This window comes from Triplophysa rosa, unplaced genomic scaffold, assembly GCF_024868665.1.
Source record: "Triplophysa rosa unplaced genomic scaffold, Trosa_1v2 scaffold400, whole genome shotgun sequence".
Taxonomy (NCBI): Eukaryota; Metazoa; Chordata; class Actinopteri; order Cypriniformes; family Nemacheilidae; genus Triplophysa; species Triplophysa rosa.
Genome location: NW_026634400.1, coordinates 79,215 through 92,034, shown reverse-complemented (window position 1 = coordinate 92,034; position 12,820 = coordinate 79,215). Strand labels below are relative to the sequence as shown.

Genomic DNA, 12,820 nt, shown 5'->3' with positions numbered 1-12,820 from the left:
GTCTGCACATGGGTGAGATTAAACTGATTTTAATTCACTTCAATGATTTGGTCTACTTTGTTGTGAGGGGGCTACTGACAGTGGAGCTAGTTGATATGGGTATCCATTGTCTAACAGACACAGGTCAAGAGTCAAACTACATGTGTGTAAAGCAAGAGAATCTCCTTGATTATTATCCCTTACAAGATGAATGGCTTACAGTACCAGTGATTATTTTTCATCTCTCTTTTCCAGATTTGTAAAGTCATGTCAGCATAAGGGGAGGATGTACGAGATGCTGTGTTGGCAGTCCTACCTGGGCTGCCAGAGGAGAAACTTTCTTCACTCCTGAACAAGCTGGCAAGCATAGGAGTTGAGTCCAAATCTGACCTGCAGTTCATTAAAGAGGAGGATCTCCCTGATCACATCACACCAATACAGTGCCGTCGACTTCTCAGTGCGTGAAATGTAGGAGGTATTGCTATATCATACCTACCTTTCCTTGCCATTATCAGAGAGAAATCTATTGAGTTGTGTGTCCCACTTTCATCACATCCATTATCCTGGGTGAAAGATGCCTTTTGGTGAGGTGCTGCTGATAATGCCCTTTGTATGGTTCCCATCAATACGACCCATTGTCAGTTGTGCACCTCAGCCTCATTGGGTGTTTCGGCCCTTTAGTACACCCTCAGCCAAGGGAGGCCCACCGCAGGTTGATCAGACCCGGGTGTGTGTCGCATTGTTATAAGGTTATCTGGCAGCCCATGCTGTGTCCATCCGCCTAAACCACAGCCATTGGCTTCTTCTTTCTGCACCACTGGCCAGTTCTTGATTATCCTCCACTGGACCTGTCCTCTGAGAGTGACCTATTGTCAGCTATGGTGACCTCTGCATTTAACCCGTCCAGTGAGTAGTGAACTCACGCACAGCAAGTCGTGAACACATATACACCAGAAGCAGTGGGCAGCTATCACTGCAGCTCAAAGGCACCTCAGTCATTACCCGCCGGCCCTGAGAATCGAACCGGCAACCTTTTGGTCACGAGTCCGACTCTCTAACCACATGCTCAGTGCCCCCGGTCCCGTATGGCATACCATTACAACGCATTACCAAAATCAACGCAACCATACGCGCCAACCCTTTGGCTAAGGCTGTTATAGCCCCACTGGCTCCGTTAATGCAAGCTCAGTGCCCCCGGTCCCGTATGGCATAACAATACAACACACAACACCATTTTATTATGTGGTCACTTCGCAGCCCATATTGCGTCCTTCCGTTTCAACGACAGCCAGTGAATGCTTCTCTCAGCAACAGTGGCAAGTTCTTTGACTACCGTCCGTTGGGCCTGTCCTCTGATCCCCACTTTCTTAAGCAGCCTTGTAGTGGAATTGGAAACAAAGCCCCTGCAGCCCACTTCTACCGGGAACACTTTCGCTGTCCATCCCCGATCTTCAGCCTTTTACCACCCCGATTATGGTTTTCAAATGCTTCGTTAATGACCTCTTCCCAAGGTACAGTCAACTCAACTATGAGGACTGTCCTACTGGAGCTGGACTACAGAACCATGTCCGGACGCAGGTTGGTCGCTGCGATTTCCAAGGGGAAAGTAAGTCTGTGGTTTAAATCAACTCACATTTCCCAATCTCTGGCTGTACTCAGCAGACCTGAATCTGGGGTTAAGGGCTTGGCCCGTGGCTTCTGCCCCTCCCGAAAAAAGGGTTGCCATTTTAGTGAGTTAGCTTTGGCGTTTTGAGTATGGCATTTGCTGCCACTCTCTTGGTCTCTAATGCTGCAGCCAAGCACTTTAGTACTTGATTGTGGTGCCATGTGTATCTCCCCTGTGTCAAGCTCTTCTTACAACCCACAAGAATATGTTTGAGATTTGCTGGAGCTGCACATAGGTGGCAGGCTGGATCCTGTCCACACCAAACATGCAGATTTGTTGGTAAGGGCAGCACATCATATTTAGCTCTTATGATAAAACTTAGCCTGTTTGTTTCCATACTCCACAGCTCACTCCAAGTGATTTTGCGCCGTTCAATGCCTTCCCACCTGATCCAATGGCCTTGCTGGGCTTGAGAGAACGCTCTGGCGCATCTACTTGCTTCCTCTTGACGCCGAACCTCCTCCACTACCAGGTGACGCTATTCCTTTGGTGTCGCTTTTCGTCACGTGGGTATGGTTTATGCCAAACCAAGTCCCCCTCTGCCATGTTGAACTTGTCCCACGATGTCCTTATGTCTGAGGGCTGCCTTTGCATCTCCTACCGCTGTTGTTGGGTTCCATTTCCTTCCTGTCACTACTGTTGGAGCAGCATCTCTTACACAGGGATCACAGGATTCTTTGAGCGTCATCTCTAACCTTGTTTTGGTGCATTTATATTCCTCCACAAGGCTTGAAATGGGAAGAGACAGAGCTCCATTCCCGTACAGCCCTATGTTGCTAAGGCATCGTGGTAGCCCAAGCCATTTCCTCACTTGTGTACTTACCAATCTCTCCAGGTTATTGGCGTGAGACACCGTAAACTCATACATTGAAATTGGCCACATCAGGCGAGGCAACAAGCCAAATTGGAAGCACCAGAGTTTCAGCTTCCTAGGAAGAGCTGTATTATTGAGTCCACTGGCTGTCTCTTGCCTGAGTTGTTCCACCTGTTCGGCCTCTTTAAGGTCTGCGGTGTACCACTGTTCAAAGCTTTTGATGGGCTTTTCCGTGACCGTTGGTATGGGCTCACCCTTTATACAGAACCTGTCATTGGTTAGCCGGCCCTTGACAATAGAAATGCTACGGGATTTGCTAGGTTTGATCTCAATTTGTGCCCAACTAATGTTCTCTTGGAGCTTATCCAGCAACCACTTTGTATATGCTTTGGTTGTTGTGATGGTTGTTATGTCATCCATGTATGCCCTGATTGGAGGTAGGCGCAACCCATTTTTCAAACGCTCTCCTCCAACCACCCAACGCGATGTCCGGATTATTATTTCTATTGCCATTGTGAAANCATTGGTTATTTAATTTTACTCAACAGACTCTAAAAGGTGTGGTTTGCAGTAAACAAATTACTTAACTTACATATGTACAGGATTGTCCAAATTGAGGATGCCTGATTCCATCATAGTCTAAAATAAATATACATATTGCTGCCATCTTTTCGGTAATTATAATCAATCAACATTTGTTAGACACAATTAGCAGATTCAAGCAAATGAAATCCTTACCTCAAATGTAACCTGCCATTTTTTAATCCATGTTTTCTTCAACATGCTATTGAAGAATTCAGCTCTCTAAAAATATGTAATAAAAACAATCCACAAATCACTAAACATTTACACAACACTCCTGCCTGGTTGCACAGACAAGGCTTAAAGGGGTCATATGACACGGCTGAAACAAATATTGTGGTTTGTTTTAGATGTAATGCAATGTGTATACACGATTTAAGGTTCAAAAACGCTGTATTTTCCACATACCATGCATGTTTGTATCTCCTCTTTGCCCCGCCTCTCTGAACCACCCAGATTTTTGACAAAGCTCATGGCTCTGAAAAGCGAGGTGTGCTATGATTGGCCGGTTAATCAGTGCATAGTGATTGGTGGAATACTGCAAGCGTGTGAGGGAAATGTAACGCCTCTGACCATATTTGGAACATCAGGTTCCTCTTCAATTGTACTGACAGGTACGCACACCTTACTTAACCTACATTTGGGCGGTCTTAGTCAAATCGGACCACCAACTGATGTAGATTTGTGGGGGTGTGGTTACACGAGGCGTTTCAGGCAGGTCTGGGTGAGCATTCGCTTTTACATAGAATGACTCTTTTGTTCCCACACTTTCATTTCTGCAGTTTTACACATCTAATACATGCATGGGCAACTTATAACACACCAAAGACACAGGAAAAAACACGTGTTTGCACCATATGACCCCTTTAAAGTGATAGTTCTGTCATCATTTACTAACACTCTTACCATTTCAAACCTGTATGACTTTTTTCTTCCGCAGAACACAAAATAAGATATTTTGAAAAATGCTGTTGACCGAACAGCGATGGCAGCCATTCACTTGCATTGGTCTTGTGTCCATACAGTAGAAGTCAATGGGTGCCACCACTGTTCGGTTATCAACATATCTTGTTTTGTGTTGTGGTTTGAAATGACAAGAGTGTGAGTAAATGATGACAGAATTTTCATTTTTAAGATATTTTTATGAAAGTGACTTAAATCTCCTAATTTAACGAAGGCATAGTACTATCTTAAGCTAAACCTTGTCTGTGAAACCTGGCCTACACGTGTTAATTACATTATGACAATCATTAAGGGATAATGTACAGTCAGCACATTGATATTGTAAAATAATACCAACAGGGTGAACTGAACCTTAAAGTGCTGATACAGCTTAGTACTGTAAAGACTACTTCAGTAATTAATTAATTAATTACTCTAAAATGTATTATAAGTAAATATTTGTATACGAGTATATATTTAAGAACAAATATGATATGAACATGTGCCACAAATAAAAGTTTACCTGATTATGTACGGACTTGCCCACTCTGAAGGAGTCTCGTCCTTGATCACTAGCCTGCCTGAAATGAAATGCCACTTGCATCTGTCCAACAATAAGGTTCTCTGTTCCCCTGTCTGCCCTAACGATTCGTGGGCAACCTAAAATAAAAAAAAAGATTTGCAAGATATTTAAACCCCATACAGATGAAGTTTTGGTCAACTAGACAATTTCTAGCAGTCAAAAATACATACCACCGTGTTCTTGAACAGCATCATAGAAGTACCGTGCAATGAAGCTCTGTTTTCGGTTAGAGGTGCCAGCCTTAAGCCAAATAATTTTTCTAGAAAATCTATTAAGACATGGCAAGTATATCAAAGCAAACAAACGGCACGGGTAATAGAAACACTGCAATATAATAAATACATTTTTATACATCACACTTTTATGTACAGGTTACATACCCATCAATTCCAAGATGCACCCATATTCCAAAGAATTTCAATTTATCATTTCCTGTAACCAATATAAACGATTTTCTTAGAAACATTATAGAAGGCATCTATAATTGAAACAAAGCATCAACAGTCTACTAATATGAACTCATGTCTTTAAAAAACAAATATACTTTCTTCTGTGGACACAAAAAGTTTTCATACAATGAAATTAAATGTTTAAAAGTTTCAAGGCTTACATAAATTATTCCTTTTACAGTTATCTATCCCTTTAATAAAATCCTTACCATCAATGTGCCAAGTATAATTTGGTCCACGACTAAAGTACTTCCTACGTTCAATTTTCTTTATTCCAGGACATCTTCTGATAAGACCACTGGCATCAAGCTCTGACATTATTACACCCACATCATTCCTAGAAATAGACAAAACAATATAAGTATTGGCATAAGGAATGTGTCTGGAATAAATCTGACCATGTTTGTTAAGTTTAAATACATGTACCTGTAGCAAGGCTGGATTCCTCTGACATCACGTACCCGTTTATGCATTGCACGGATACCCTGCCAAGGTGACCAGTGTTTTAACTCACTCTGAAAATAAACACAATTTTGTATTAGACCTATTAATTAAATACAAAGGAATTTTATAAAATGTATTTTCAAAATCAAGTATTTTCAAAATGCAGGTTACTTGAAAATGCACACCATTATAGCTTGCCGTAATTCGGTAAGGGGCCGGTTGTTACTCCTCCGCCTCAAACCAAGAGATTTAAATATTCTTCTTAAATGCCTTTCACTGTATGATGAAAAAAATGCTGTGAACATTTGGTGAACAAGCTTATGTCGCATTTTAAGAAAGCTCAATGTATTTTTGTATTATGAATTTACAGCCTATTCAGTATTATCAGTAAAACGATAACAAACAACAATTTAAAAATCACCTGATTTTAAATCCAAAGCACAAGAACAGAGCAATTTCTTGTGTTACATCCATTGCGAAAAGAATTTTATTATTTCATCTACTAAAGTTAAGCAAATTATTTAATTATATAAACTGCCTAGACATTTAACGTTGAAATTTAATGGAAGTAAAAATACAAATAACAAGAATGATCAATATACCTGGGGTACAAGAAAACAAAGTAGCTACAAAGGTAGTATAATAAATAGTCTATACAGTAAATCTGTTAATGTGTAGTTATAGTAACGTTAGCCTTCAACCAAGCTGAAAACGGATACTTCTTCTCGTCTCCATTCTTGATTGACTGTCATAAAAACACACACACAAACATATAGAGAGATAATGAACGTTAATTAAGCATGCTAACTGCATTAAGCAATTTAGGCTAGAACACGTGCGCAATTAATATAGTAATAACTATATATATATATAAAGTGTAACGATTAAAACTATTACAAACTCGTGGACATCCTACCTTTCGCGTGTACCTGTCTGTCTGCCGTAAAAGTGCTGCTCAAAAAGGGTTTGCGGCATTGACGTCAGTCGGGAGGGCGTGGGCCACTTCTAGAGTCATCTGATGCCTTTCGTCTGAGGCCGTTCGCCTGATGCCTTGTTGCGCGAGAGCTGATGCTTTTAGTCTGAGGCCGTTTTAGCCTGATGCCTTGTTGCGCGAGAGCTGATGCTTTTTAGTCTGAGGCCGGTTCGCCTGATGCCTTGTTGCGCGAGAGCTGATGCTTTTTAGTCTGAGGCCGTTTTCGCCTGATCCTTGTTTGCGCGAGAAGCTGATGCTTTTTAGTCTGAGGCCGTTTTCGCCTGATGCCTTGTTGCGCGAGAGCTGATGCTTTTGTTGAGGCGTTGCTGTGAGCTTTCCGATGCTTTTTAGTCTGAGGCGTTTTGCCTGTTGCCTGATTGGTCGAGACCTTAGCCCCGACGCTGTTTTGTTGAGAACTGATGCCTTTTTGTCTGAGGCGCGATGCCGTTTAATCTGATACCGAGTACTGACGCTGGGTCTGACGATGTCCTAATATGTATGCCGTACTCGTGCACGAGAGACGGCTCACAGAAAGAGCGCAACCTGAGATGGAACGAGTCCAAACTGATGCTTTTTTGGTAACTTTAACAGTCACTAGGCAGCGCGGCCGCCATTTTGGGGTGACAATGCGAACTGGATAACAGAAACAGACAGAAAGCCAACGAAAGAGATGTTAAAGTGGAATAAAAGAAAGCAATATTCAGCAATCCATTGCAAAAACTATCAGTGTGACAGTACAAACCTTGCCTTTCATCGTTTTCCCCAAGTCCCTGACAGGTAATTATTCACAAAAGTGTAAAAATATTGTCTTATGCACCTGCTAACTTTTTACGTAGTAAACTACTTTTAGGAACTGCAGGTCCTAGCCGTAGAAACCATAATATTGATTTATATAAAAATGACACTAAATTAGAATGAGGCTTATTAAATTAATTTGCTGAATTAAGTTTTTTCATTGATAACTTTTTTTGTATTTAACATTGTGTACCTTCTGGGAGATGATAACGTTACGTTAGATTAATTTATATCACTTACTTACCTGTCATACTTAATTTAGAGAGAAATCTAATTAAATTCTTGAACAATATCCCTAGCAACTTATTTTACCTCACAAGGTCTGAAATATAAATTGTATGCAGTAATGGACGATATATAATTTTTGCAGATATTTTTCAAGTCATTTTGGCCGATATCAATATACTGTTCGTCTATAAGTGTTTTTTTGATGATAGAACAAAAGGTGCATCTCTTTTAAGTTTTTTTTCTATCATGGCATTTCCAAAAGTGCTTTACTTACAACCACTTATTAGTTATTACCCAAAATTGTTAGCCTGTAATAAAAAAGCAATCATATATTTATATACGTGTCTCTGTTATATTTTACCTTATGTAAATATCTGCAAAACTTTTGTTAAATTTAAAATTTTTACCTAATTATATGAAGTTTGTAAAGGGAGTTTTATGGATTGACAGCAATAAAACAGCCCATAGTAATAATGTCTAATAAAACCTTTAAGGAAAAAAACAAACAGCTTTTAACAAGTACATATAAGTGTTTTACATACAGACTAACTGAGAATCATGATCAAAGAAATCACTTGTTTTAATGGCCAATAGCTTTAGCTGCAGCTTAGCATCAGTGTAAAAGTCTGCTGTGGAAAGCCTTCACACAGCAATCTGCCATAAACAATGAGCTTTTGTCCTCATAATATGCATTCATAAATACCTGCAGACTCTGTGCTGACTGATTATGGCTCACTGATAGAGCGAATTTGGATGGACACGACAGGAGTACAGTACTGTGCTATAGCATTAACATATAGCTGACAAACTAACAACACAGCTGTGAAATAACAAATTTATCGTGTGCTTGTAGAATATGAATCGTGTGTGTGGGCTCATTATATACATTAGACTGACAGATCAGATTGCGATCGGTTTGTGAGATCGGCCAAGTTAGTGAGTACGGATCGAGTCATAAAATGTGATCATCGGCCGATTCCGATCTGTGGCCGATAGATCGGAGCATTCCTAGAAGACATACTGCAAAAACTGTTTACAGTCAAGCTGTTATATTACCGTTATATAATTATTTATTGTCCAACATTCCCAATTTTTCTGATGCATGTCCTTACATTAATTATATATGTTAGTGTTAATTTAGTGTTGTTATTATGCTTATACTTGAACTTAAAAGAAACTTAATCGAAACTGACAGGGTTTTGAAAGCAAAGGTTTTGTGAAAAATGGAAGACTTCTGTAAAATGAAGTGTTAAAATGATTTAATGATTAGTTTAGTAAGTTTTTCTGTGTTGTCATCATTCTGGTTGGATTTCAGTTGTAATGTGCATTATTTTTCAAAACAAAACAGCTGATATTGCCTTAGCGACAGCAAAAAGCTATTGGACTGTAGAGTCGCTTTTACCCCAAAATGGCTTATGCGCTGGTGTTGCAATGGAACGTTCAATTGACTTTCACTTCTTGTCAATATAGTTCTTTGGCGTGGCCATTGAAATAGATGACGAAAGAGCGTGGCTAAGTTATGTCAATTCCAAACAGAAGTGAGCATCCCTATGCCCTACTCCCTTTGAAGGGCAGAGCCATTGAAGTGTGTTCTTTGAAGGGTGTATATAGGGCTGTGCGATTTGGAGGAAATATCTAATTGCGATATTTTTGACAGACATTGCGATTGCGATTTGATTTGCGATTTTAACTTTTCTAATTCAAACTTGAGCTCAATATTGTTGTGTGGAGCACAGTATGGGTATAGTTACCCTGCTGAAAGAAAACAAAAAAAACATTACAGAAATTCTAATTGTTTCCATTAAAACCATTACAAAATTCATTTTTGTAGTGTATTTTGGGCATTATTCAAATAGGGCTTACTGTTGTTCAATTGGTTCCCAACTTCCAGATTACATCACACTAATAGAATCCAAATACCAGTGTACACTATTATAGTTTCCATTAAAACAAATACAACTCCAATTGTAAACCTTAAATCCATAACATTTTCTATTGTGTTAGTGAATTATTAAAATAGTTCATAGGTTACATAGGCTTATTTATAATTTTTTAAGTAGGCCTATGTGGGATTTTTTAAAACAAGTAGAAAATGTGCTGAATGTTTAATTTCATCGAAGTGAAATTAGCAAAACAGTTCGATAGAATTTACATTTGTTTGAAACGGTGAGCTAGGCGTGAGTTGACACAGGGTGCGCGCGTGCGTCAAGCCTCGTCCATATTGCCAGATGCCCGTGTGGAGCCCGACTCAAGTACTATAAACGTCATTACGAAACAGGCTGTGTGTGCGCGTCGAGTTTAAACGGCTCGTCCGCGAGACGCGCAACGCGGGGAAGAGTCGCGCGAGTATGACACAGGCTGTGTGTGCAGTCTTCTGAATTGGACGGTTCTTTAGTATTTATTTGCCTAATATGATCGATCTGACTCTGCAGATGCCATAATAACACACTCTCTCTCCTGCCTTCTGTTTGTTTGTTTTTTAATGTCGGACGTCGGAATGTTAGTTTGGCTAGGGCAGTGCTGATTGGGCATAACGGAGGTGCGCTCACTCAGTTGGTTAGCAAGAATGCCACTCAAAGCGGGCTTGGAACAGACGCGTTTCCTATTTTTCACATCGCAGCCTCTTGCGATTAGCAAATCGCAACGTCTCACATCGCGATTGCGATTCGATTTCGATTAATCGTTCAGCCCTAGTAGGATAGTGTAATAAAAGACCTACCTTCCGGTTACTATTCGTCAATTTTGTTGTGTATTTGCTATTCAGAAATAAGAAATATTAGCATAATTACTACATCGTAAACCTCATTATCATAATGTGTTCTGGGTTCATTTTTTCTAATTATTTCATTAATAAATAACAATTTCAGTAACTTATTTTGTTGCACATACAACTTAATAAAGAATTTTACATTTTAAGGCTTAACTGAAATTAGAATTAAGATCAGTGTCAATTTTGACAGCAAATTTTGATTTAGTTTTAGTCATAGTCTTTTGACTAAAATGCAATTTAGTTTTAGTCATCCCAATTTATCATAGTTTTAGTCTATTTTTAGTCGACAAATCTACATTATATTAGTCCTAGGGCTGGGCAAAAAAATCGATTAATCGTTTTTTTAAACGGATCAATTCAATATCGATTCTCAAAAGCTGTGAATCGATTTTCTTCTTTCATATTTACGCAAGCACTGAACATTCATTTACATTAATGTTATTGCTACTACTATCCACTAGATGTCACTTTTCTTTTTACAACGGGTGGATGTTACAACAGGGAGTATCCTTCATTCATTGCTTCATTAACATGGGATCCGGGTGTGTGTCGTGGAATTTAACATCACCTTCATATAAAAGGCAGCGGTTCACATGATTGCAGCCTCTATTTACAGCTATTATGTGAAATTTTGTTTGTTATACTGCATCTTAAATTTAAAATAACTGTTCTGTTTCAATATACCCAAGTAGGGCTGCAGCTATCGAATATTTTAGTAATCGAGTATTCTACCGAAAATTCCATCGATTAATCGAGTAATCGGATAAAACGTATTTTTGCTTAATTAAATAACAATATTAAATATACAAAAGAAAAAAAGACAGGTCTCTTAATGAACAAGTAATTGATTTCCTTTTTTAGAAAAATCTACATTTTCATTTTTTAAATGCATAGTATGCCATGCATACAACAATATTTTCTATCAAAAATAAACATTGTTATTACCCATTGTTTTACTGTCTGTACTTGTACTGTGAACAATAAAGTTGACTGAGTTGATTTAAGTGCATTTAAGTGCTTTACATTCTGGGTTTAAAATAAAGCATTTTCTGAGAGGCAAAAAACAAATAAAAATAAATAACTATCAAATGACTTTAAAGTATCCAAACTAAGGCCTACATGAAAATAAATAGTTATAATACAAAAGCACTGCCTCTAAGTCATGCAACTTAACTTTCAGAACCAAATGTTTTCAAAAATATACAGCTCAGGCATTACATAAGCCTTTACTGTCTTCTTCTTAGAATGCTTTGTGGCAATTAGGAGGCAAAAACATGTGGACAGGAACTTGGAACAAGAGTCCATGCATGGTTTCACACTGAGTGCTTTAAGCTTATATATTCAGGAGAATATAAATGTCTCTCTGTGTGTGTGCGTGCGTGCGTGTGTGTGCGCAAGTCTTCAAAGGAGCATGGGATTGCAATGAAGAAATGTAAGCATATTAACATGCTCAGAACTGAGGCTTGCCCTGCGCTTTGAAGCAATGTTTCCTGCTGCTGAAAACAGACGCTCTGATGGCGTGGATGTAGCCGGAATACACAGCATGGTCTTTGCCAGCTTTGCCAGCGTCGGATAGCGTGCTGCATTCATTTTCCACCATAGCAGTGGATTCTCCTTCTTGGACAGGGGATGTTCTCCAAAATACATCAAGATCTGTGGAATAATTGTGACAACATAAGAATTAAAAGAGTGTTTTGTTTTTGTCATTTATCTTTTGCAATACTTTTACAAAAGTCATTTTCTGTTTCTGTATTAAAACATTTCTATTATGTATACTGCCTTATTGTAGAAATTGTTAAAGAGGACTAAACCAAACTTGCCTACCTCCCTCTGCACAGTCTGGTTTAACTGCTGCTGATCATCTTCTTCATCACTGGTGCTGGAGTCTGATCCCAGTATGTCGAGAAACGAAGTGACCCTCTTTGCATGTGCTTCTGGGGAGTCGTGTGCTGTGCTGGATGCTCCATTTTCACTTGGAGTGGGCTGCCTTGCTTGCTTTTTGGCAGCAACAGCAAGTGCCATTGTTTGTACTGTGCTTTGGACCTTAAACACTTGGTCAGCAGGCAAGAACTTCAGTTTTCGAAACCTGGGATCCAGAGCAGCAGCAAGCAGGGTGATGTTTGGAGATTCAGGTGTAAATTCCATCAGTCCTTGCCATCTTGCTGTGATCTGTTCTGTTGCATGAGCCTGGAATGACCTCACTGGTGCAGACTCAAGGTCTGGACGCTCTATGTTCTTCTTAAGTTTGTGCACTAGTTGTGGAAGTGCAGAAAGTGTAACATATTGCTGTCCGCTCAGAAACACTGTAGAAGCTTCAAAGGGCTCAAGGACCTGGCTCAGCTCCTCAATCAGGTTCCACTGTTCAGGCTTGAGATCAAGGTAGTGTTTCCCTCGCTGAGTCACTGCTGGATCAGAGAGTGTAGCTGTTACTGGCCACCTTTGTTCCAGCAGCCTGAACAACATATGATACGTGCTGTTCCACCGTGTACATGCATCTTGCACCAGCATGTTTGTCTCTGTGCCCATTTGCTGTTGCTTCTCCTTCAACTTGGTGCATGCCAGTTCACTCTTCTTAAAATGCTCAACAAGGCATCT

General features: G+C 39.6%; 1 protein-coding gene across 1 annotated transcript; it reads right to left on the bottom strand.

Annotated features, from left to right (window-relative positions):
- Positions 1 to 3,010: 3,010 nt before the first annotated feature.
- LOC130550694 (uncharacterized) lies at positions 3,011 to 6,451 on the bottom strand. Its single transcript, XM_057328192.1, has 9 exons — positions 6,376 to 6,451; positions 5,645 to 5,735; positions 5,442 to 5,530; positions 5,225 to 5,352; positions 4,947 to 4,998; positions 4,737 to 4,834; positions 4,507 to 4,643; positions 3,198 to 3,263; positions 3,011 to 3,098 (listed from the first exon to the last, which is right to left on the bottom strand). The coding sequence occupies exons 1-9, from the start codon at positions 6,432 to 6,434 to the stop codon at positions 3,048 to 3,050; spliced, it is 771 nt and encodes a 256-aa protein (XP_057184175.1). The 5' UTR covers positions 6,435 to 6,451; the 3' UTR covers positions 3,011 to 3,047.
- Positions 6,452 to 12,820: the final 6,369 nt, after the last annotated feature.

Coding starts and splice junctions, on each gene's coding strand:
- LOC130550694 (XM_057328192.1), bottom strand. CDS start 6,434: ATGCCGCAAACCCTTTTTGAGCAGCACTTTTACGGCAGACAGACAGGT. Junction 5,736..6,375: donor CAGACAGGTACACGCGAAAG/GTAGGATGTCCA, acceptor TTCATCATACAG/TGAAAGGCATTTAAGAAGAA. Junction 5,353..5,441: donor GGAATCCAGCCTTGCTACAG/GTACATGTATTT, acceptor GTCTATTTCTAG/GAATGATGTGGGTGTAATAA.